The sequence below is a fragment of the Elaeis guineensis genome, chromosome 1 (assembly GCF_000442705.2).
Source record: "Elaeis guineensis isolate ETL-2024a chromosome 1, EG11, whole genome shotgun sequence".
NCBI classification, from domain to species: Eukaryota; Viridiplantae; Streptophyta; class Magnoliopsida; order Arecales; family Arecaceae; genus Elaeis; species Elaeis guineensis.
The window spans coordinates 114,178,834-114,201,217 of record NC_025993.2 but is presented as its reverse complement, the minus strand read 5'-3'; the positions used below and the strand labels follow the sequence as shown (position 1 = coordinate 114,201,217).

Below are 22,384 nucleotides of genomic sequence, written 5' to 3'. Positions count from 1 at the left end.
TATATAAATAATTAAAGTACTAACAAAGATTATTTATCCAAAAAATCACCTCAATCGAACGTCGATTGGTCTTGTGATCACTCATTTTTTATTTTACCAGTCAAAATTATCCCATGCTAAATTGACTATGATAATGATATCTGATTGAAGTAAAATTTTGATAGTGTACTATAAATATTATCAAAATCATCATTATAAATTTTTGAATCCATCGATAGTCTCTATCTATCAGATCATCATACGATCGTTCGTGATCATCAAAATCAAATTTTAATGATCAACAAAGTTAGAGCTATCAGATCGAGTTAATCTTTTGTGAGAATACTCTAATGATAATTATTTAGATAATAAATAATAAAGATGTACTTGAAATTTGATTTTACTATTACAAGTTCACGTAATCATCTAAAATTATTTATAAGTATCGACTAAATTTTTTTAAAACTTTAATTTGAGAGGTAAAATAGTATTTTTTTTCATAAAATCATCATTGCAGTCATATAAATCTCGAAAAGTTATATAAAATCAAAAAAAAATTGCTGAAATCCGACCTCTAGATTAAAAGTTATGGAATGACAAAGTTTTTACCTACGATAGCAGTTATAGTAACAGCTGCCGTAGGTCCGACCTACGGTGGCAGTTACAGTAACTACTGTTGTAAGTTCGACCTACAGTGATAGTTACGGATAACCACTATGGTAGGTTATGCCTATGGCAGTGGTTATAATAACTACCACCATAAGTCCGTAGGTTGGACCTACGACTGTGGTTACGTATAACCGCTATCATAGATTCTATGACAGTGGTTTCTAAAATCGCTATCGTAAAAGTACTGCCATAGTCTCTTTTTGTAGTAGTATTTGTGGATTGATCAATTTGATCCCTTATTTTTTTCAAATTCATTCTTATGAGAAAAACACTCACTAAATTCATAATCCCCAAGAAAATTAACATTTTTAGCTTCAACTATTTTAAGTACGTGGTTAGGGAAATAAAACATGTATCCCTTAGAGTTTACTGTAGAACCAATAAAATAGTCACTGGCTATTTGAGAATCTAATTTTTTTAAGTATGGATTATAAATCCATACCTCAACTAGACATCCCCATATGTGTAAGTAACTTAAACTCGATTTTCATCATTTTTACAACTCAAAAAGAGTTTTAGGTACAGCCTTCAGTGGAATCATGTTTAAGATAGACGCTGCAGTTTTTAATGCTTCACTCTAAAAGAATAAAGAAATATTAGAATTACTAATCATACTCTTTACTATGTCCATCAGTGTACACTTCCTTCTTTCTACCACAATATTTTATTGTGGTGCTCGAGGCATTGTGTATTGGGTACTAATACCTTCTTCTTCAAGAAACTTACCAAATGGGCCCATGTACCGATCCCTTTCAGTATATCTTTCATAGTACTCTACATCTCTAACAGATCTTACGATCTTTATTTTCTTATCCAGTCATTATTTTTCTACTTCTGCTTATAAATCTTAAAGGCATTTAGTGTCTCACTTTTTTCAAAGAGAAGATAGAGACATGTATCTAGTATGGTCATCAATGAATGAGATAAAATATCTCAGACCATTAAAATAACAAGTAAGAAATAGTCTACAGATATCATGTTTATGCTTTCCAAAATGTTAGAACTTCTTCTGGCACCTTTAGACAATTTGTTAGTTTGTTTTACCTTTATGCAACCTAAGCAAGTACCAAAATCAGTAAAATCAATATCTTTTAAAATATCATCTTTTACCAACCTCTTTATTCTCTCTAAAGAGATATGGGCTAACTTTTTATGCTTTAAACATAAAAAATTTTCTTTAATAATATTTCTCTTTATGCTAATATTATCATCATATGTAGATGAATGATTACATTCACAATTCAGATTCAAATCTAATTTATATAAATCATCCACCAAAAAATCAGTGCTAATAATATTTTTATTCCAAAAAAGATTAATTATAGAATTTTTAAAATAAAAATCAAAACCAAATTCTATTAACTTGAGAATATAAAAAATATTTTCAAGATCTAAAATAAAATTAGAATTCAAAATTAATCTAAAGGTTCCCACAGCTTCCACATTTGAACATATTTGATTGCCTGAATAGATATCTTGTTTACTTTCCTTCAAATCCCTTAGATTAGAAAAGCCTCGCATGGTATTAACAATGTGAATTATAGTACTAGAATCAATCCATCAAGTATTATTAGGAATGTCAACAGAAAAGGATTCATGACACACTAGAGATATAAAAGTACTTTTCTTTTCAAGTCATTTCTTATACTTTATATAGTCCTTCATATGTCCTTTCTTTTTACAAAAGAAGCATGCAACTTTATTGCTATGGCTCTTCATTAGCACGGTAGCATTCTTCTTTTTAGGAGCATATTTTTTCTTTCTTTCTTTACCATGACTAGCAAGGTTAGCACCTTTATGCTTTGTATCCTACTTTTATTTCAATCTTTCTTCCTTTTGAACACATATAGTCAAAAGTTCATCAATAGACAATTTTTTCTTATGTATGTTATAAAAAATCTTAAAAGGGCCATATTCTATAGGTAGAGAATTCAAAATAAAATAAATTAAAAAAATATCAAAAATCTTAATTTTTAAAGACTTGAATTAAGTAGTAATATCTCTCATCTCCATGATATAGTAACGTACATCATTAGTACTATTAAACCTCAAGTTTGAAAGTCTCTTCATTAGGATACTGGCCAATGCCTTATCAAAATTTTTAAACTGTTCTTCAATGGCCTTTATAAAATTCTTGATCTTATCTTATTGAAGAATTGATCCTCTAATACTTTTAGGCATCTGAGACTTGATGAGCATCAAGCTCAAGTGATTAGATTGCTCCCATTTCTCGTATGTCAAAATCTGTTGTGGCATACTTGAATCCATGGGAATAGGTGGTTCATCCACACGAAGCATCAAATCAAGATCTTTATGTCCAATAGTATAAAGAATACTATTTTTTCTGTCAAAAAAATTATCATCACTTAACATTGGAATAAGATCTTAAGCAGCATTAGATTAGCTACAATAATAAGCATACAAAACTTTAGTGCTTTGAAGTATAAATTATAATATGAAATAATTGATATTAATTTCAATAGTAAATTCTAACCTTTCTATAGACAGAGATATATCAAGCATAGAATTTACTAATACTTTATTAATAAGATTAGTAACATAGATATCAAAATAGTAAATTTTCATATCTGTGGGTTTAGAAAAAAATTCTATTCTTAATATCTATATTACCATTTTATTCTAATTAAATTATAAAAATAATCACTCCTTATAGGTAAAGTTAATAATCTCTATGATTTAATTATAATTTTATTCGTATGCCATTATCCTTTAATTTATAGTCTATATGTGGTTTTTACCATATTCAGAATACTGTGGCTACTCTTGAACATAATAAATCTACTATTTTAATATGACATCGAATAACCCAAATAATCATATAAAATTTTATTATAATTTTTATTTTTATCACGATCATAAAATTTTCAGCAAATAAATAATAATCCAAGAATTTTTATGTGACCAAAATAAATTGCAAAATACAATTGAAAAGAAGACCTTTATGCAATAAGGTTTATTATGGGGACTATATAATAATTTAAGGGACTTTATGTAATAAACTCTATGACAGGGACCAAAATGCAATTTTACAAGAATCTTTGTGGAATTAATTACTTTATCAGGGACTAAATTGTGAAATCTCTAAATTGAAACAATTGAGGCAATTAGAAGGGCTTTTACCGAATATTAGGGGCTTAAGTGTAAAAATCTCTTTTAAATAAATGGATCCATGCCGGGTTTCGGGTTTTAGGTTGGGACCCAAAAATCTGAACCCATTAGCCCAAACTTCTTCCTCCTCCCATCCTCTTCTTGTTTTTTTCAATCAAACCCAACAGAAAACTCCATGGCCGATGATCCTTCTTTGATTAACCTCCACTAGTGGGTCACCGACCCTTCCCAACCATCGGCAGTCTTCTCCCACCTGCTAGCATGCCAGCGATAGGCAGGTCTCGTAGGAGATTGGTGGAAGAACGAAGAGCAACAAGCTTGTGCAATTTTTCCTTAAATCTGGGCTGGTGGCTGTTGGGAAACCCAAGCACCTCCTTATGCCGATGATTGGGAGGAAGACTCGCTGGATTATCGAGATTCGACGAATTCATCTTCTACCTCCTCCTCCTTTTAAATTACTTTATTGATGGGTGGTTGCCGGGGAAAAGGTCATCGAAAAAGGGAAAAACAGATGGCCAGGCATGGGTGGCCGAAGGACATGGGCCAGCGGTCCGACCACCAAATGAAGAGAAGAGAAGAAAAGAGGAGGATACCGTCGGCCTCCTTTTCTTTCTATAATTTCTCCCCTTATTATTATTATTATTATTATTATTATTATTATTAAAGAAGGGATGGTGGCCAGATGGGAAGCTCACCGGCAATGTGCCGGATGTAGGCTGGAGAATCGGATGTCGTGATGGGAGGGAGGGAAGAGAAGGGCATCGGCCTTCTTCATCTAAAAAACCCTTATTTATTTATTCAAATATAATTCTAGCCCAAAATTAAATCATAGAATAAACAAATAAAAATTATATATCCTTTACGAAATCGAGAGATGGATCCGGATCTTGATGACTCCGTCACGGCTTCAGGATTCATGCCGTCAGCCCCTATCCATGGATGTCGGAAGAAGTAAATGAAGCTTCCTTTCTTCTTCATCTTATTCATAACTAACAGTAAAAAAAATCTCTTATATGTCAAAAATAAATAGAAATATAGTATATAAAAATTTATCATGCAGCAATAGGATTAATAAAACTGAACAAAAGAGCATAGAAGGTGGCTCTGATATTACTGGATATAGAAAATTTAATCTGAATATAGAAAAAATATATCTCTAGCTATTATTGTTCAAGTCCAAAAATGAATCAAAGATGAAGAATATTACGAGAATACCGAGAGCTGAATCTACCATACAGATTTGCCTCTTCTTTCCTACAAAAGAACACTGTAAAAGAGTTTTTCTAGTCTATGCTTAAGGAACTTGATGCTTATTATCGATGGAGAATCACATATTGTATTTATAGGCTAGACCAGGGACTATTTTAGATTATACAAGTTCCTTTCCATCAAAGAATTATAATTGTAATGGAGTCCTTATTTTAACTAGAGTCCATCTTTATCTCAAAAAAAAATTAATTATTTATTATCAACTTGATTATTTTAAATTGTCTTTAATGATTGGTCATTTATCAACCATATCAAGTCCTTAATATTGGTACAAGTACAATATTGTAGACAAAAACACTATAGGAGAGAAGTCCGGTATTCAAAAAAAAAATAGTTGAAAGTCGATGATCTTCACAAATAAAAATACTACAAAAAAGAAGACCGGCATCCAAAGAGAAGACAACTATAGGCCAATGATAGAAAGAATTTTTCTAAGCAATGATGAAGAAATACAATCAAAGATCTAAAGCTATAAAGAAAAGTGATGGAGAGAAATTGTGGATCCATGAGAAAACAAGAGATCTTTGGTTATTAATCTACCGGGAAACACAAAATCTATAAATCTATTAAAAAAATAAAGGATTTGCAGGAAAATAAAGGTAATAAGTTGGCAATATGAATTTTTAAGACTCGTAGATATGTCAATGATGACTACAGTAAAGATGGAAGAGATGACAGCTTTATGTTAGGCAACTAATGACTTTGATACCATGTAAAATATAAGAGAGAAAAATAGAGAGCAAAGTAGATTTATTATCTATATTTTATCATATTTAATATATCTCAAGGATTATATTCTAATGCAAAGGCTCCATATAACAATATAATGTACTCATAAAAAAAACATAAAATCATGTTAATAAAAAAATTATAAATTATCATACGACCATTAAAATCATATGATGATTTAAAATCAAGTGATCCATGGAATCGCGGACCACCTAACACTCGATAAATAGTTCTCCATGCTCCACACGCTGAGTGGACGGACAAGATGTGCTAATCCACCGGTGCTACCGTTTGAAACATGAAGTATGAGGAAGGGGTCCCTTATCCCGCCGCCTTATTCGAAGCTTATTCCAAATTCCAGCTACCATGAGAACACCTTCCCCTTCCTCTCACCGATGCCACCTCCTCTCCTCCCACGCCTCCCCACCTCTCCACTCAAAGCTCACTTCCTCCACCGAATTCTCCTCCAATTCTTCTCTTATTCGGCAAAACCGAAGTGGAATTCCAACCACAATCTCATCATCACCCACCCGGTCTTATCCATCATGGAATCCTGTAATTCCATGGCTGAATTGAAACAAATCCAAGCCCACATGACTCGGACCGGGCTCATTGCCCACCGCTTCCCCGCCAGCCGCGTCCTGGCCTTCTGCGCCCTCTCCGACTCCGGCGACATCAGCCACGCCCGCATCGTCTTCGCCCAAATCCCCGGCCCCAATACCTATATCTGGAACACCATGATCAGGGGATACACCAGATCTAAACATCCCCGTTCAAGCCTCTCCTTGTTCTGTCAAATGATCTGCCAACGCGTCGTGATGGATAGCCGGACATTTGTTTTTGTACTCAAGGCTTGCGAGCAGTTTTTGGAAGTATTTATGGGTGAAGAAATCCATTGCATGATTTGTAAGCTTGGATTCGATTCGGATTTGTTGGTGGAGAATGGTTTGATGCACTTCTATGTGAAAAATGGGTTGTTGGATTCTGCAAGGAAGGTATTCGTTGAATCATGTCAACGAGATGTGGTTTCTTGGACCACAATGATTGACGGATACTCGCAGAAAGGGCTGCCTGATGAGGCATTGAGGCTGTTTTACCGAATGTTATTGATGAATATCCAACCGAACGAGGTCACTATGATCACCGTGCTTTCAGCCATCTCTCAATTGGGTCATTTGAGATTGGGAAAATTGGTGCATGAATTCATATGGAAAAGTGAAATGAATGTTACAGTTAATTTGATGAATGCATTGGTGGATGTGTATGGGAAATGTGGCTGTGTAGATTCTGCAAGGGAGGTTTTTGATAGCATGGGAATCAAGGATGTTTTCTCATGGACCAGTATGGTCAATGCATATGCTAAATGTGGTGATTTACAACTCGCAAGGCAGTTTTTTGAAAGTATGCCAGAAAGGAATGCGGTATCTTGGAGTAGTATGATTGCGGCATATGCCCAAGCAAATCAGGCTAAAGAAGCACTGGAATTATTCCATGAGATGCTTGGGATGTGTGTAAAACCTATAGATGCCACTCTAGTAAGTGTGCTTTCAGCATGCGCCCAATCCGGTTGCTTGGATCTTGGTAGATGGATATATGATCATTTCATTGATAGGAAAATAATCAAACTCAGCATGAATCTGGCAAATGCATTCATAGGCATGTATGCCAAATGTGGAGATATTAAGGCTGCAGCTAGGTTGTTTCATGAGATGCCAGAGAGGGACATAGTATCTTGGAATGCTATGATCATGGCATACGCAGTTCATGGTTATGGCAATGAGGCCTTGACCCTTTTTGAGCAGTTGAAGAGTGAGGGGATGGTCCCCGATGATATCACATTTGTGGGAGTCTTATCAGCATGTAGTCATGCTGGCTTAGTTGTGGAAGGCCTGAGGCATTTCAAAGACATGAGATCCATATTCGGAATAGAGCCCAAGTCCGTACATTATGCATGCCAGATAGACCTGCTTGGTAAAGTTGGGCTCCTGGAAGATGCCTATGAATTGGTAAGGAGCATGCCAGTGGAACCGGATGAAGCCGCATGGGGTGCTCTTCTTAATGCATGCCGGATTCATGGTAAAGTAGAATTGGGAAAGTATGCCGGGGATAAATTATTAGGTTTGGATCCTGGAGATAGTGGAATCTATGTGCTCCTATCTAGCATGTATGCTACCAGAAACAAATGGGATGATGTGAAGAAGGTGAGGAGGATGATGAGAGACAGGGGAGTAAAGAAGACTCCTGGCTGCAGCTCGATAGAGGTGGATGGGAAGTTCCATGAGTTCTTTGTCGCGGACACATCACATGTTCTATCAAAAGACATATATATGACTTTGGATAACATATACTTGCAATTAAGGATAGAAGGCTATGTTCCCAAGTCTTGAACTTTGATGTGACATTGGTGATGATGCCTCTACAAACATCAAGATGAGGATTTCATGGAAATTGACAGGAATCATGCACAACCTCAACTAGGAAAGGGTATCGGCTACATAGAAGAGCCGAATTAACCTTCTACCTTAATAGTAGGTGAGAAGATCCCTGATCTTGTGGATGCAGACTACAAAATGCTCTGATTATCAAGTATTGTGGCTTTAGATGTGCATGATGGTCAAAATGCAAAGATTTTGATCGGGAACTGAAATTTGTTTCTTTGTTGCAGTCATTATATGGAAGGTCCATATTCATCATTCCCAAATTGGTTTTCATGGAGAGGTGTATCTTTTCCGAGAAATTACATGGAGAGATGCATCAAGATGAAATGTTATCAATGCCTTATTATTGGACTAAATTATTCTCAAGGTGAGTCATGGACAGTGTTTTGAGTGAATGATAGGTTGGTGTCAGAAAACTACATCCCGCTTTAATTAGAGATGCGCATCCAGGGTTGCTCTTGTTGGATTAGACGTGAACCATCACTATTACTGGCTTTTTCTAAGTGGTCCCGAAGAAGCTAGTCTTTGAGGACTTAGGAGCAGTTCTCCATCTTTTGTACCTCATGCTTCAACAATGAAACATGTGATCCATATCCCAGAAGGTACTGCTTCATATCTCCTAGTGCTTACAATTGAAGGAACACCAATGGATTCACAACCACAAGCCATGCAAGGAATAATGATGTGGAAGTATGACCTTATCAGTCCTAATTGTTCGACTGTTGAGGCCAGCAGATTTAGCTAGGATATTGCTGTAATGTTAAATAAATCCACAGAAACCCTATCTTTTGTGAGATTCTTTCCAATAATTGTATTAAATAAGGTACCTTGATATTGCTCTACTCCTGAATATCGATGAATATTTGCAATCTAAATCCTTCCATTCAGTTGTCTAAAACTGTTGGTCTATATTTGGGCAAGCTAAATTTCATTATTGTTCTATGCTTAAATTCAACAGGGCCATAGCACCTGATATGGCATGTCCTAAATAGGTTGGATATACTTTTTTCTGTAAGAACTTGTTTGTTAGGTGAGATCCTCTGTGCAACCACAAATATATGGGAAGAAAACTGTTCAGACGATTCAGATATTGATTTGTTGGAATCTCTTTTCTGGGCTCTATTGTAACAAATGCTTGAAAAGTTACCAATTGGTCGTGCAGTTTCGGACTTGAACAACCAATATTACTTGCAATTGTTAATGCTCATTGGCAGATTATGACTCTGCATGATCTGTGGATGGTAAAAGTTAGTAGAATTGACTTTAGCAAAACTATTAGATCAATGTGTCATCCACAAGCATTTGGATTTGTTTTGCATCCAAATGATACTGAATTAATAAAGAACAGTGTTCTGCTAGAAGCATGAAATCTTTATTGAACAAAATTTCAGCAAACTGTCCAACAAATCCCATGTTCTAAAATTGATATCGCCAACTATTTTGACCCTCTAACCAAAGATATATATGGCCCAGCTAAGCCACCTAACTCACTGGATGGAAGGAACCGGTGTTTGGAAGCGGACATAAGTACCAGTACTGGTCCGAGTTACTTGCATCAACACTCCATTCCAAAAGTTAGCACACGCAGACGCCATGCAGACCACAACCTTCTTGTTGTGGTCCCCTCTTTTTGGATGATCCAGATTGGTGGGCTTAACTTACAATTAAGTAATCCACTGTATGGGGAAATGCTTAGGCATCGGCCTAGGGAGGTGTTCCAAACTCTAAGAAGATCATGTGGATTTATATCACACACCTTGGATCCTCCCAAATTCTTAGCAGAGAGTGCCAGGTTTTTTGGGGCACAAATTTTAACTCCTGCAGTCAGTCTAGCACCAAATGTTGTAGAAAAAGGAGACATAGGAATGGAATGTGTAAGAGTGGAGATGACATTCACACCCTTCATCCACTACCCCAAACTACCATCCAAGCTGTGCATTTTTGAACAAAGACAGAGCTTTTATTGTGCAGGACTTTCCATATCTACTTTTTAATCTTTCTCATTGATACCTTGTAACAACCAGCAAGTCCTTAGCCTGAAATTTTTTATCCACATGTGTCCCACTAGCTCTATCATATTATTAATACACCTTCTTTTACACAGGACCTGATCTTATTATCAGGGTCCCTAAACGTTAAGTCCCTACTTGGGTTCTCTACGTACATTAATATGCTTGATAGCTTAGCTAGTGGAGAAGGCTTAGGGTTTCCAAAGGCTTGGCAGACTCCATCTTGCGAGGCGATAATTGGTGTGTTGTCGGCAGCCATGCATGCACGTACTTGCAATTCGGGCACGACGGAGATGACTTGCAGATCATGACGAGGAGATGACAGTTTATGCACACGATTGCAACCATGTTGCCACCTGAATTGTTGTGCTTTTTTGGTTCCTCTGGAGTTGTAGTGCCGGCCTTCTCTTCTGAGCTTGGAAGGGTCGAGATGTTGAGCTCCAAGTCTAGCTTTTGCTCCTTGGGTCTGATCCAGCTCTTCCTCAATGTTTTCCTATTCAAGTAGTACATCCTTCCAGACTGCCGCAGAATAATTCGGACAGGTTATAGAGATCATTTAATGTATAGAAATAATACCAATCATAAAAACATGTTGACATCATTTTATCGAGCTTATCACTTCGAAATCATCAGAGTCTATCTGTTAAGAGTGATGTCATGACACGTGGTTAACTTATGCTACCATTCAGAGAGAGAGAGAGACAGGAGAGAGATAAGAGAGAGATCATGACAACATCATGAAGCATCATTCTTATGCTAAGATAAGAACAAGGTTGGTCATGCTATATGAAAATAGTGTAATTATACAAGTATCTTGCTGGAAGTGTATGCATACGTTCCTAAAAGGAATGTGTGTATGTGTGTGTGTGGAGAGAGAGAGAGAGAGAGTGTGTGTGTGTGTGTGTGGGTAGTCATGAAACGTGGTTAACTTATGTTACCATCCAGAGAGAGAGAGAGAGGAGAGACATAAGAGAGAGATCATGACAACTGACAACATCATGAAGCATCATTCTAATGCTAAGGATAAGAACAAGGTTGGTCATACTATATGAAAATAGTGTAATTATACAAGTATCTTGCTGGAAATATTTGCATATGTTCCTAAAGGAGTGTGTGTGTGTGTGCGTGTGTGTGTGTGGAGGGAGGGAGGGAGGGAGAGTATATCATAGACAATATATATATATATATATATATATATATATATATATATAGAGAGAGAGAGAGAGAGAGAGAGAGAGAGAGAGAGAGAGAGAGAGAGGTTCACCTGTAGGTCTAGGCACTGCTCCCAATCAAAGGGCAAGGGGTCATTAAGCTGAAGTTCGATGCTCGTTTGTGTCATGGGCTCAACCCACGAATGCTTTCGCTTCCTCCGAGAGTTGGCATCAGATTCTGAAGACGAGCTTTTCGCACTCTTGACCAAGGTAGATAAAGAGGGGCCTAGAGATAGTTCTGTTTGATCCATCACCTTCAAAGTTTGCTCACTACCCACTTTCTCCTTGCTTTCTTCTATAGAGAACTCCTTGTGTTGCAGCAACTCCTTCATCGTTCTGCACTAAAATAGCATTTACACATAGGGAAAAGAGGCATGCCACAAAGAAGAGGAGTGAACTGCAGAGAGAGCTTAGCTTGTGGAGTGAAACGGGGGAGTTCCTCTCCCTTTTGATTGATGGGGTCATGCAGGAGGTGGCGTGGATACTAAAGAGGGTTCTTAAATGGGCTTCATCCAACCCCATTAAAAGGAGGGCAGGCTGGCATTAAAGGTGACAAGTAGAGTGACCTTAAATGCCTCAAATCTCCTCCTTCACACCATTTAAAACCTCCCTACATGGTCGGACTATTCTCCTTACAATGCACCCATGAACCACCCAAAGCTTTTTACCCAAAAGAAAAAAAAGAACACCCGGATCTGATTAGCTCTTTGCTAATCCCAAAACACCTCTAGCTTAATTAGTTGCATTCAAGTATATATCACCAAGAAACTTTGATGATTGGAGTTAATATGGGTAGTAAGTAGGATGCCTTTTTATGCATGGAACTATTTGATTGAGTAATGTTTTGACAGTTCCAAGTCTCCACAATAATCTGCAGCCACTATTCTATTCGTAGTTACTTTTTAGAAAGAATGTTGATCCGTTGTCTTGCTACAACTAATTAAGAAACTACAATTGTCATTCTTTATATATACTAGCATGTGGTTCCAGTATTGGAAAGAAAAATCTACTACTTGGGAATATAATGGATCTTCCGCTTTTTTTTTTTTTCCTCTCTCTCCTATTGTGACTTAGGTGAATGAAAGATGCAAAGTGGCTTTGGCTTCATCAAGGGCTACATTCAAAAACAGGTGCTCCATGGATGATGCAATGTGCAAGTCAGTTAACTGCACAACTTTTTCTCAAGAAAACTAACTAGATAACTTCGCCCACGGACAATTAGCCTTGGCATTGATGCTGAAGTTAGATGTGGGAACTTTGGAAGGTTTTAGAAGATAACAAATATTTGAATTTTGAATTGCACTTATTGCGATAGGCAAGGAGAATAATGAAACAAGAACGAAAAAAAGGAAAAGAACTAGAGCAAACAATATTTACATGGTTTGGTTTATTGACCACCGCTGCCCGATCTCTAGAATATCTAACTGCTTTCTTCTTTTAGGATTACTATATATATATATATATATATATATATATATATATATATATATATATATATATCTCGAATTGATGTCCTTCACTCTCTACACTCCTGGTTAACTAATCGTGTGATCCAAATAAAATAAGTATAGCGGCCGTGGGGGAAGAAGGACCCTTTTTCCTCCGCTCTACTTGCTTCGCTCATTACGCTGCGCTTCACCCGCTTTGCTCACTCCACTTCTGAAAAAAGGTTCTGTTTTGCCTCTCTAAAGTTTGGAAACTCAAGTTATACTCAATAACACTATAATTATTAAGTGATTTAGATGAAAGAGAAAGTGACATATTGTTACAGTCGTCCAAATGTCTCTTGAAATTTCTCATGTACTCTGTGACCATCATCATCCATGTATATGCCTACACTATTTACTACCATGAAATCATGAACTGCTTCTTGTGGGTGAGCATTCATGGCCATGGCCGAACCTTAATTCTCATACAGAAGCAAAGAAACTGATGAGAGAGAGAGAGAGGTGGTATCCATACTACTAATAACAGCAGCCTCATCAAGAAAGAGAGAGAGAGACAGAGAGAGAGAGAGAGGTGGTATCAATACTACTAATAACAACAGCCTCATCACCACCCTCCATGCAGTAAATTGGCCAAAAGATTAGGGAGGAAATAAATATGGCGTATTGGTGCTGCTTCTCACCAGTACCAACCACAACAATAAATTATGGCGCCTCTCTCTTTGGTTGTTTGGCATGAACCCATTTAATGTTTGATGTTGTAGCTTTTGTTACTTCCTATTCATGTTCTCAACCCAATCCCGGAATGAAAAAAATGCCAAGCTTCCCGGCTTAGCTGGCTTATGAGGTGGCATGAGAGGATTGGTACTTTGTGTTAAGATTTGATACCTCAAGATTTGGTCCACATTGAGCCCACAATTAGATCTGCGATGACGAACGGAGTCCAACAAGCCCAAGATCAGTCCAAACAGAGATCGGATGAAGGAGATACGCTCGATTGAAGATGACACAAAAATCAGAGCAACGGAGACCACGGCGGCGCGCGGCCTAGGCCGGGCGTGTGCTGCACGGCCCATGTGAATTTTTTCTATGCAGCCCATAGGGACTCGCATGGATCGAGCGGGCGTTTTCCCTTAATTTCTCACGATCCATCGTGGATTGACAGTCATTTTCTCTCGGTTTCTCGTAGTCTACGAGGATTTTTTGTAGACCATATCATGATCCGATGATCTGGAGCAGTGCCGGTTGTGATCTGAGGGTTCAAGAAGATTTTGGGTGCCTTGGAGAGTCTATACTCCTATTCTTTCACGGATTTAAGAATTTAAAAAGCCCTTGTTCATGGAACAGAGAGGTGTGAGTGGTTTTGATCGATAGAGGACTCAAACCAACAGTAGAGGTGAGGTGCCGATAGGAGCAGAAGCAGAAGGCTTCAAGTAGACTATTATATAGCGGATAGCGATCGCTTTAAGGATTCAGAAAGATCTTCCTAAAGAGAGTTTTTGTGAAGAAAAGCTTCTTGTGAGGGAGAGATTGGGTGTATGAGAGTTGAGGGTGTAATCTCCTCTTATAATTTTTTTCTTTTCTCATAGTGAAACTTGCATGTCTCATTGAGACGAGTCTTTTTTGACTGATCCACGTATTTAATTGTTTCTGTTTTATTTTTTCTTTCTTCCTGTTGCGACGCGCAGTATCGAAAAGGTCCTGTGGAGGTAGTATCCTGGCTAGACATCTCCAATAAGTGATATCCAAGCAAGGTGATACCAGGACGCAGATTGTGGTGGTAGTGAGTAAGATTGAAGATAGAGAAGACAAGATCAATCAAGATGGAGATCAACAGGTTTGATAGAAAGAGCAATATCTCCTTATGGTAGACAAAGGTGAAGGACGTGCTCATCCAGCAAGGGTTGATCGATGCTCTCTTGTGCGAGGAAAAACCGACCATCATGAAGGTAAAGGATTGGAGATGGTTACAGATGCAGGCGGTGAGTACCATCCGCATGTATCTAGCAAATAAGATGGTGATCCATGTGCGTGGCGAGACTTCTCCGATGGTGCTGTGGTCGAAGCTCGAGAGTTGTACATGACAAAATCTCTCACCAACACTCTCTTCCTCTAGAGACAGTTCTACTAACTGTGAATGACCGAAGGACAGAATGTATAGGAGCATCTCAGCCACTTTCAAAACATCCTAACCGATCTCCTCAGTGTTGGCGAGAAAGTTGAGGAGAAGATCAGGGTACTGGTTTTGCTAGCATCGCTTCCTCTTTCGTATGAGTCCTTGGTGACTGCTCTTCTAGTAAAAAAGAGCATTATTAAGATAGACAAGATCACCATAGCAATTCTTCAGAATAAGATTCTCAGAAGAAAGAATCTAGCTTCGAGCTCAGGTGGTAGCTCAGCTTTAATGGTTTCTAAAGGAGTAGGAGGTAATAGACAGAGTGACAGGAGATCGCAACGAGGGCAGTCCAAGTCGAGGATGAGAGACTTGAGCAAGACCAGATGTTATTATTGTGATGAGTTGGAGCATCTAGCCAAAGATTGCTCTCAACTCAAGGATCGGACGATAGCTACTGCAGCGACGGTCAGTAACGAGTCAGAGGGTGATATCCTAGAGATATCTGATGAGATATCTACTTCTTCCAAACAGTAGATTTTAGATTCTGCATGCACCTATCATGTATGTTGCAGAGATGAGCAGTTTAACTCTCTGAAGAGCAGTGAGAGCACTGTTTATCTGTCAGATGGATCGAGCTGTGTGATCAGAGACATCGGGACGGTCAACTAGAGGACATATGATGGTGTAGTGAGGAGATCTGAGGAAGATCCGATACATATCCAATTTCAGATGGAATCTTAACTCACTGAGCAAACTGGATTCTAGATGTTACAGGACGGTAGCTGATAAAGGAATCCTGAAAGTGTTGCGCGGTGATAGGATTATTCTGGAGAAAAAGAAGAGGACAAAAAGATACTACTACCTGACGGGAAGTCCAGTGCGAGGTGGAGCTTCAGGAGCCAAGAGGAATCCAAAGCGAAGTGGAGTTCCAGGTGGAGGTGGATCGTGAAAGAAATATGCAGTAATGTTATGCATGTAATTTTAAAATTTTTATGCAGTAAAAATAAAAAATTAAATAATTTAATCCTAATCATATGTACAAGATCTAATCTTAGACTACCACATCATGATTTGAAAATAAAAACACACATTGATCTCATCGATGCTAAAATCCTAAATCTAACTATTAGATCTAACATGGCAATCAAGATAAGATGGAAATCATTACCAAACCAATTTGATATTGATCTCCTCTAATCCAATGGTTGGAGAAGGTGTTCCTCAGATCGCTCACAGCCACATGAAGCCGTCTGATCTCTACAGGAAATCCACATGAAGACTGATACAGATCAGGGGCTTGAAGGTGCTAACCTGCAAGCAACTTTGACAACTAATCTCTTCCCTGTTCAAGCAACTTGGACACTCCAAAGGGATCTGGAGGAGGAAGAGAGGAAGAGGAGGAGAGGCTTTGGAAATGAAAACACCAGCAAGGGAGAAGAGAAGCATGACGCCAAAGAGGAGGACCACCTTTTTTATAGACTAGGAATTAGGGTTTCACTAAGGGAAGGGTGCCAAGAGTCCACGCCAAAATCACTTTTGGTATCCCAAAAAATTTCAAAAAAATTACTATGGCATGGAGAAGGATTCTAGAGTCTCTCACGTCAAAGGACTCTCCAAGAAAAATAGGGAAGAAATCATAAAGGCTCCAACAATCTTCCATGTATAAAAAATCTCTTTTCTAGTTTACATCTTATCTCTAATTCAAATCGTATTGGAATTAGGCAAGATTCATTGCCACCCACCCTTATTGAGTCAACTACTTTGATGCCAAAAAGGTCAAGCCAAATCTAATTTGGCATAGAGATATGGGCATGAGTCCAAGTGTGGCGCAAGGAGATAAGGATAGAGTTCAAGTTGACAAGGACTCTTTATTTCTAATCTGATTCTAATCCAAATCAAATTTAGATTGAACCCACTAATAGAAGTGAACGTAATCCAATTAGAAATTAAATATCTCATTAAATTTCTAACCCAATTAAGAATTAGTCCAGTCTAAATCCTGATCGAATCAGGATCAAATTTCTCTTGTAATCAGGATTGATCATATCAAATCTAATCTAAGTCAAACTGAATTTAATTCAATTAGACTTGATCCAAAGCTCTTTACTCAATCAAATTAAATTAATTAGTAATCTAATTATTAATTAATTTTTTATTAATAATAGAGTCTCAATCCCAGTAAGACTCTTCTCTAGAATCTTAGTTCCAATAGGACTCTTCACCAGAGTCACAATCTAATTGGACCTTTCAGCCATCAAATCTAACCAAATCTTCTAATGCGTGTGACCCCATAAGTTCGAATCTAAACCGATAGCATAGAAATAACTTTCTATACCAATCAATGTAACTATTTAGCAATGGTGACCTGACGATTGGATAAGTCGAAGTATTGCAAAGCAACATTCTGGAACCTACTGGCATATAGTTACCGTATAATTCATCCCTTTGACCTAATGCTCAAGGTGATCCAGGATTTAACTATCAATCCTAATTAAGTCGATCACATTATATTTCAACCTTTCAAATCTATCTCATGGATTATCCTAACCAAGATTTTATTAAATTAAAATACATTGATGCATATCTTCTACTAATTCAGAGGGATCAATTCCATCTTGACTCACACACCGACTTGATAAGTACTTGACTACACCCAGTATCCTTTCGTCACTGAGTTAGAAACTCAGATGGTCTGATACTAAAGTACAGTGAATTGCTTAGAAGTCACCATGATGGTCGCAGGTCTGAGGGATACTTATATCCATATCCTTCACGAGCTACTCTTGACAGTAGAGTATTCGACAAATGATCACATTCGATACAAATATACTCTTACATTCTATCTGCACACCATAATAGTGTCTCTACACTCTTTGATTAAGAGGATAGCCAACTCATATGGCATGCAACGACTTATATTCGATATTGCTATCATCTTATTAATAGCATATCATTTGGTCGCGAACACTTTTAAGGACTTAACGACAAATCCTCTTTTGTTGATTAATTCTAGTCCTAAGGACTTCATTACAACATAAGAGTTCAAAGATGGATAATTTGTAATAAAAATATTAAATAACTTTTATTAATAAAAATTCATATACAATTTACAAAATGAGCATAATCGTCAACAGGCTGATGATTGACTTTGGAACACATTTTTCAGTAACTCCTACTTAGACTAAAGCTAATCAGTACAATATCGAATATCCATCTTCGACTTGTGGTCATCGAACTCTTTGATTCTAAGAGCATTAGTAAATGGGTTGGTTAGGTTCTCCTTTCCGTCGATCTTCTGAAGGTCGATGTCACCTCGATCCATGATCTTCCGAATAAGATGAAAACGACGTAGAATATGCTTGATGCATTGATGGGATCTCGGCTCCTTGGCTTGACAATGACTCCAGTATTGTCGCAATATAACAAGACGGAGCCATCAATGGAAAGTACTACTCCAAGCTCGTCAATAAACTTCTGCAACCATACAGTTTTCTTTGCAGCATCGGATACCGCGATATACTCCACTTCGCAGACAGAGTCAGCCACAATGTGCTACTTGAAATTTTTTCAGCAGATCGCTCCACTATTCAGAATAAAAATATAATCCGACATACTCTTGCTATCGTCATGGTCTGACTGAAAGCTGGAGTCGGTAAATCCTACTAGTTTTAAGTCAGTTTCATTATACACAAGCCACTGATCTTTAATATTTTCAAATACTTAAGAATAATTTTTACGACCTTCCAGTGGTTCTCTCTTGAATCAGATTGGTATCTACTCACTACCCCTAGTGAGTATACCACATCTATCTTGTACATGTTATGACATATATAATCGAACTCATTATCGAAGCATATGGAACTCTACTCATACGCTCTCTCTTGAGGAGTTATCGAACAATCTCCTTTCGAAAGAAAATTTTCATAGCCTATCAGAAGATAGCCTTTCTTAAAATTCTCTATGCTGAACCGTTTCCGCATGGTATTTATATATGTGGATTGGGAGAGCCCAAGCAGCCTCTTAGATCTATCCCTATAGATCTTCATCTCTAGGATGTAGGCTACTTCTCCTAGATCCTTCATGAAAAATTGTGACAACAGCCACACTTTTATTTCCTATAATGCAGGGACATCATTTTCGATTAAGAGAATATCATCTACATACAACACAAGAAATATAATTATTGAACCATTAGCCCACTAATATATGCAGGATTCCTCTCCGTTCCTAACGAAGCTATACATTCTGATTACCTTATCAAAATGTATATTCTAACTCTGAGATGCTTGCTTCAATCCATAAATGAATTTCTGAAGCTTGCACATCTTGGACTCATCTGTAGATGTGAACCCTTCAGGTTGTATCATATACATATTTTCATTCAGCTCTCTGTTTAGGAAAGCTATCTTCACATCCATTTGCCAGACTTCATAGTCCAGATATGCTGCTATCGCAAGCAGATCCGAATGGATTTGAGCATTACCACAGAAGAAAATATCCGTCATAGTCAATATCATAACGCTGACGATAACCCTTGACAACCAAATAACTTTATAGGTTTTCACCTGTCCATCTGCGCTCCTCTTCTTTTTGAAGACCCACTTACACTCTATGGGTTTAACCCCTTCAGATGGGTCAACTAATGTCCATACATCCTTGATATTTATGGACTCCATTTTGGATTTCATGGCTTTAAGCATTTATTAGAGTCGGACCTCTGCATTGCATCCATATAGATGATCGGATTCTCGTCATTCTCATCAAGTTCAATAGGATTTTCATCTCAGATCAAAAAATCTAAGTATCTGTCCGACTGACGCGGTACTCTATCGGATCACCTTAAGGATGTTTATGTATTGGGCTCCAGGTTTGATCTTATCAAATTTGATTCAGATTCAATCATTGATATCGGTTCTTTTACCTGTTGAACTTCATCAAGCTCAATTTTTTATGCACTTATTCCTTTACTAAAGAATTTTTTTTAAAAAAAATATGTCTTATTATGGACAAACACCTTTTATTCAGCAGACAGGTAAAAATAATATCCACTCATTTCCTTGGGGTATCCTATGAAATTACATTTATCGAATCTAGCTAGAACTGAGCTTGTCAGTTTGTAATCGTTTAACATAAATCGGACACTCTCAAATCCTAAAGTAAGAGAGGTTCGGCTTACACCCTGACCATATCTCATATGGTATCTTACTGACCGACTTGCTCGATACATTATTGAGCATAAGATAAACTGTTTCAAGTACATATCTCCAAAAGAATATCGGTAAAGTTGCAAACTCCATCATAGATCGAACCTTATGCAACAAGATTTGATTCCTCCTTTTCGAGATGTCATTATGCTGTGGTGTTCTAGAGGGGTCCATTGTGAGAGAATTCTTTTCTCTCCTAGATATGTCAAAAATTTACTGAAGAGGTATTCACCTCTTTGGTCGGACCGAAGAGTTTTAATATTTTTTCAATTTGTTTCTCTACTTCATTACGGAACCATTTGAACATTTCAAATGATTCGAACTTATGTTTCATTAAGTAAACGTACCCATATCTAGATAGGTCATCTGTAAACGTAATGAAATAGCTATACCCTCCTCTAGCACATATGCTCATGGGTCCACATACATTAGTATATATCAGATCCAGCGCATCACTGGCTCGTTCATCTTTTTCAATAAAAAGTGACTTGGTCATCTTTTCAAGCAAATAAGACTCACAGGTAAATAATGATTCATAATCATTTTTATCAAGAATCTTTTCTTGAGCTAATCTATTCATCCTATTCCTGTTGATATGACCTAGCCTACAATGCCAAAAGTAGCATCCATGACATCATCTATTCTATGACGTTTATTAAAAATGTATATTACATTAGGCTAGATACAACATAGATTCATTATTCAACTGTTCATGCAAAATTGTAATACCATTCAAAATGATATCATAAAAAATTTTTATTGATATTTCATAATTAGATTTGACCAAAAGGCCTACAGAAATAATATTCAAAAAAAAACTAGGACAGTAATGACACTCATCAAGAACAATATAATGAGACTCGAATACAAGCTTGATGATTCCTAAAGCTCAAATTGAAACTGATCTTCCATCTCCAACGTTCAGAAATCTCTTACCATCTCCAAATCTCCTATTGATCTGTAGACCCTGCAATAAATTGCAAATATGAATAGGGCTCCTGGTATCCAATACCCAGATTATTGTATCAAAAAGAGAGAAGTCACAAGGTGTTATCACATAAGTATCTTGTCCAGCAACTGATTGCTTCTTCTTCTTTGGTCTATTCGGGTCAAAAAAGTGATATACTGAGGATATTTCCTCTTCCAGTGACTCTGCTTCTTACAAAAGAAGTACTCCGCTTGACTTTGATCAGCTTTGAACTTGAATTTCTAGGACTGACTCGCAATACCTGGCACCTTCTTATTCTTTTTCTTTTTCTCTTTCTTAAAGAGACGACGACTATCCGAAGAAGATCCTCCACTAAATTTATCGTCTCCTTGTGGAGCTGGTGATCTTTCTTAAAAGTCTATAACAACTCCAACAGACCATGATAGTTGACTATAGGCTTCATCATTCTAAAATGACTGAGGAACAATAGTAGGATTTGGGCAATAAGTTCAGGATCGTATCCTTCCTCAGTTGTTCATGCGAGGAAAAGCCGAGTTTGTTCAGTTTTTCAATTTGTTCGATCATGTACAATACATGATCGGTAACAGATGCATCCTCCTCATCTGGGTATTGAAAACAGTGCAACTAGTCTTGTGCTGCTCAATGTCATCAAGAGTACCAAAAGAATCTCTTAACATTTGGAGCATCTCCTCTGGTCGAGCCTCTTCAAATTTTCGACTAAACTCATTGTTCATGGAGGCCCACATAATACAACGAACCATGGTGCGGTCATTGAGCTACTTCAAATAAGTGTCTCGGACCGACCTCGGGCGTTGGGAGCAGGCTCCTCAGGTGTCAAATCCATAATCACATATAGGATTCGCTCATGCTTGGGATAATTTTTAGCTTTCAATACTAATTATCAAAATTTATTCTGATTAACTTCTCACTGTCCAATAGTGATCGAAGTGACAAATTTGAGACCATATCTGCACACACAAGAAAAATATCAAAATCTAATTAGTATATGAATTTATTAATCCTAAAGACATCGACTTTAGTCTAAAGGTCCTCCCACTATTTTATACGAATTGATAATCTCTACCTCCAATTCGAAAAATTGTCTTAATGTGATCAGATCAAACCATTAACATGAACCTACTCAATGATTCTACCTAATGAGTGATCAGATCTGTGGATGGCTCGATCAACCCAACCATCATCAGATAGTTCAAAGAATCATTATATGATGAATGAT

The 22,384-nt window shown here is 37.3% G+C and overlaps 2 protein-coding genes across 2 annotated transcripts; one reads left to right on the top strand and one right to left on the bottom strand.

Annotated features, from left to right (window-relative positions):
• The first annotated feature begins 6,056 nt into the window (after positions 1 to 6,056).
• LOC105038648 (pentatricopeptide repeat-containing protein At2g22410, mitochondrial-like) lies at positions 6,057 to 9,111 on the top strand. Its single transcript, XM_073260410.1, has 2 exons — positions 6,057 to 8,307; positions 8,441 to 9,111. Exon 1 carries the CDS (start codon positions 6,081 to 6,083, stop codon positions 8,160 to 8,162), a length of 2,082 nt encoding a protein of 693 aa, XP_073116511.1. The 5' UTR covers positions 6,057 to 6,080; the 3' UTR covers positions 8,163 to 8,307; positions 8,441 to 9,111.
• A 1,091-nt stretch (positions 9,112 to 10,202) lies between these two features.
• Positions 10,203 to 11,877, bottom strand: LOC105038647 (uncharacterized). The gene is made up of 2 exons (XM_073250830.1): positions 11,487 to 11,877; positions 10,203 to 10,741 (listed from the first exon to the last, which is right to left on the bottom strand). The coding sequence occupies exons 1-2, from the start codon at positions 11,763 to 11,765 to the stop codon at positions 10,400 to 10,402; spliced, it is 621 nt and encodes a 206-aa protein (XP_073106931.1). The 5' UTR covers positions 11,766 to 11,877; the 3' UTR covers positions 10,203 to 10,399.
• Positions 11,878 to 22,384: the final 10,507 nt, after the last annotated feature.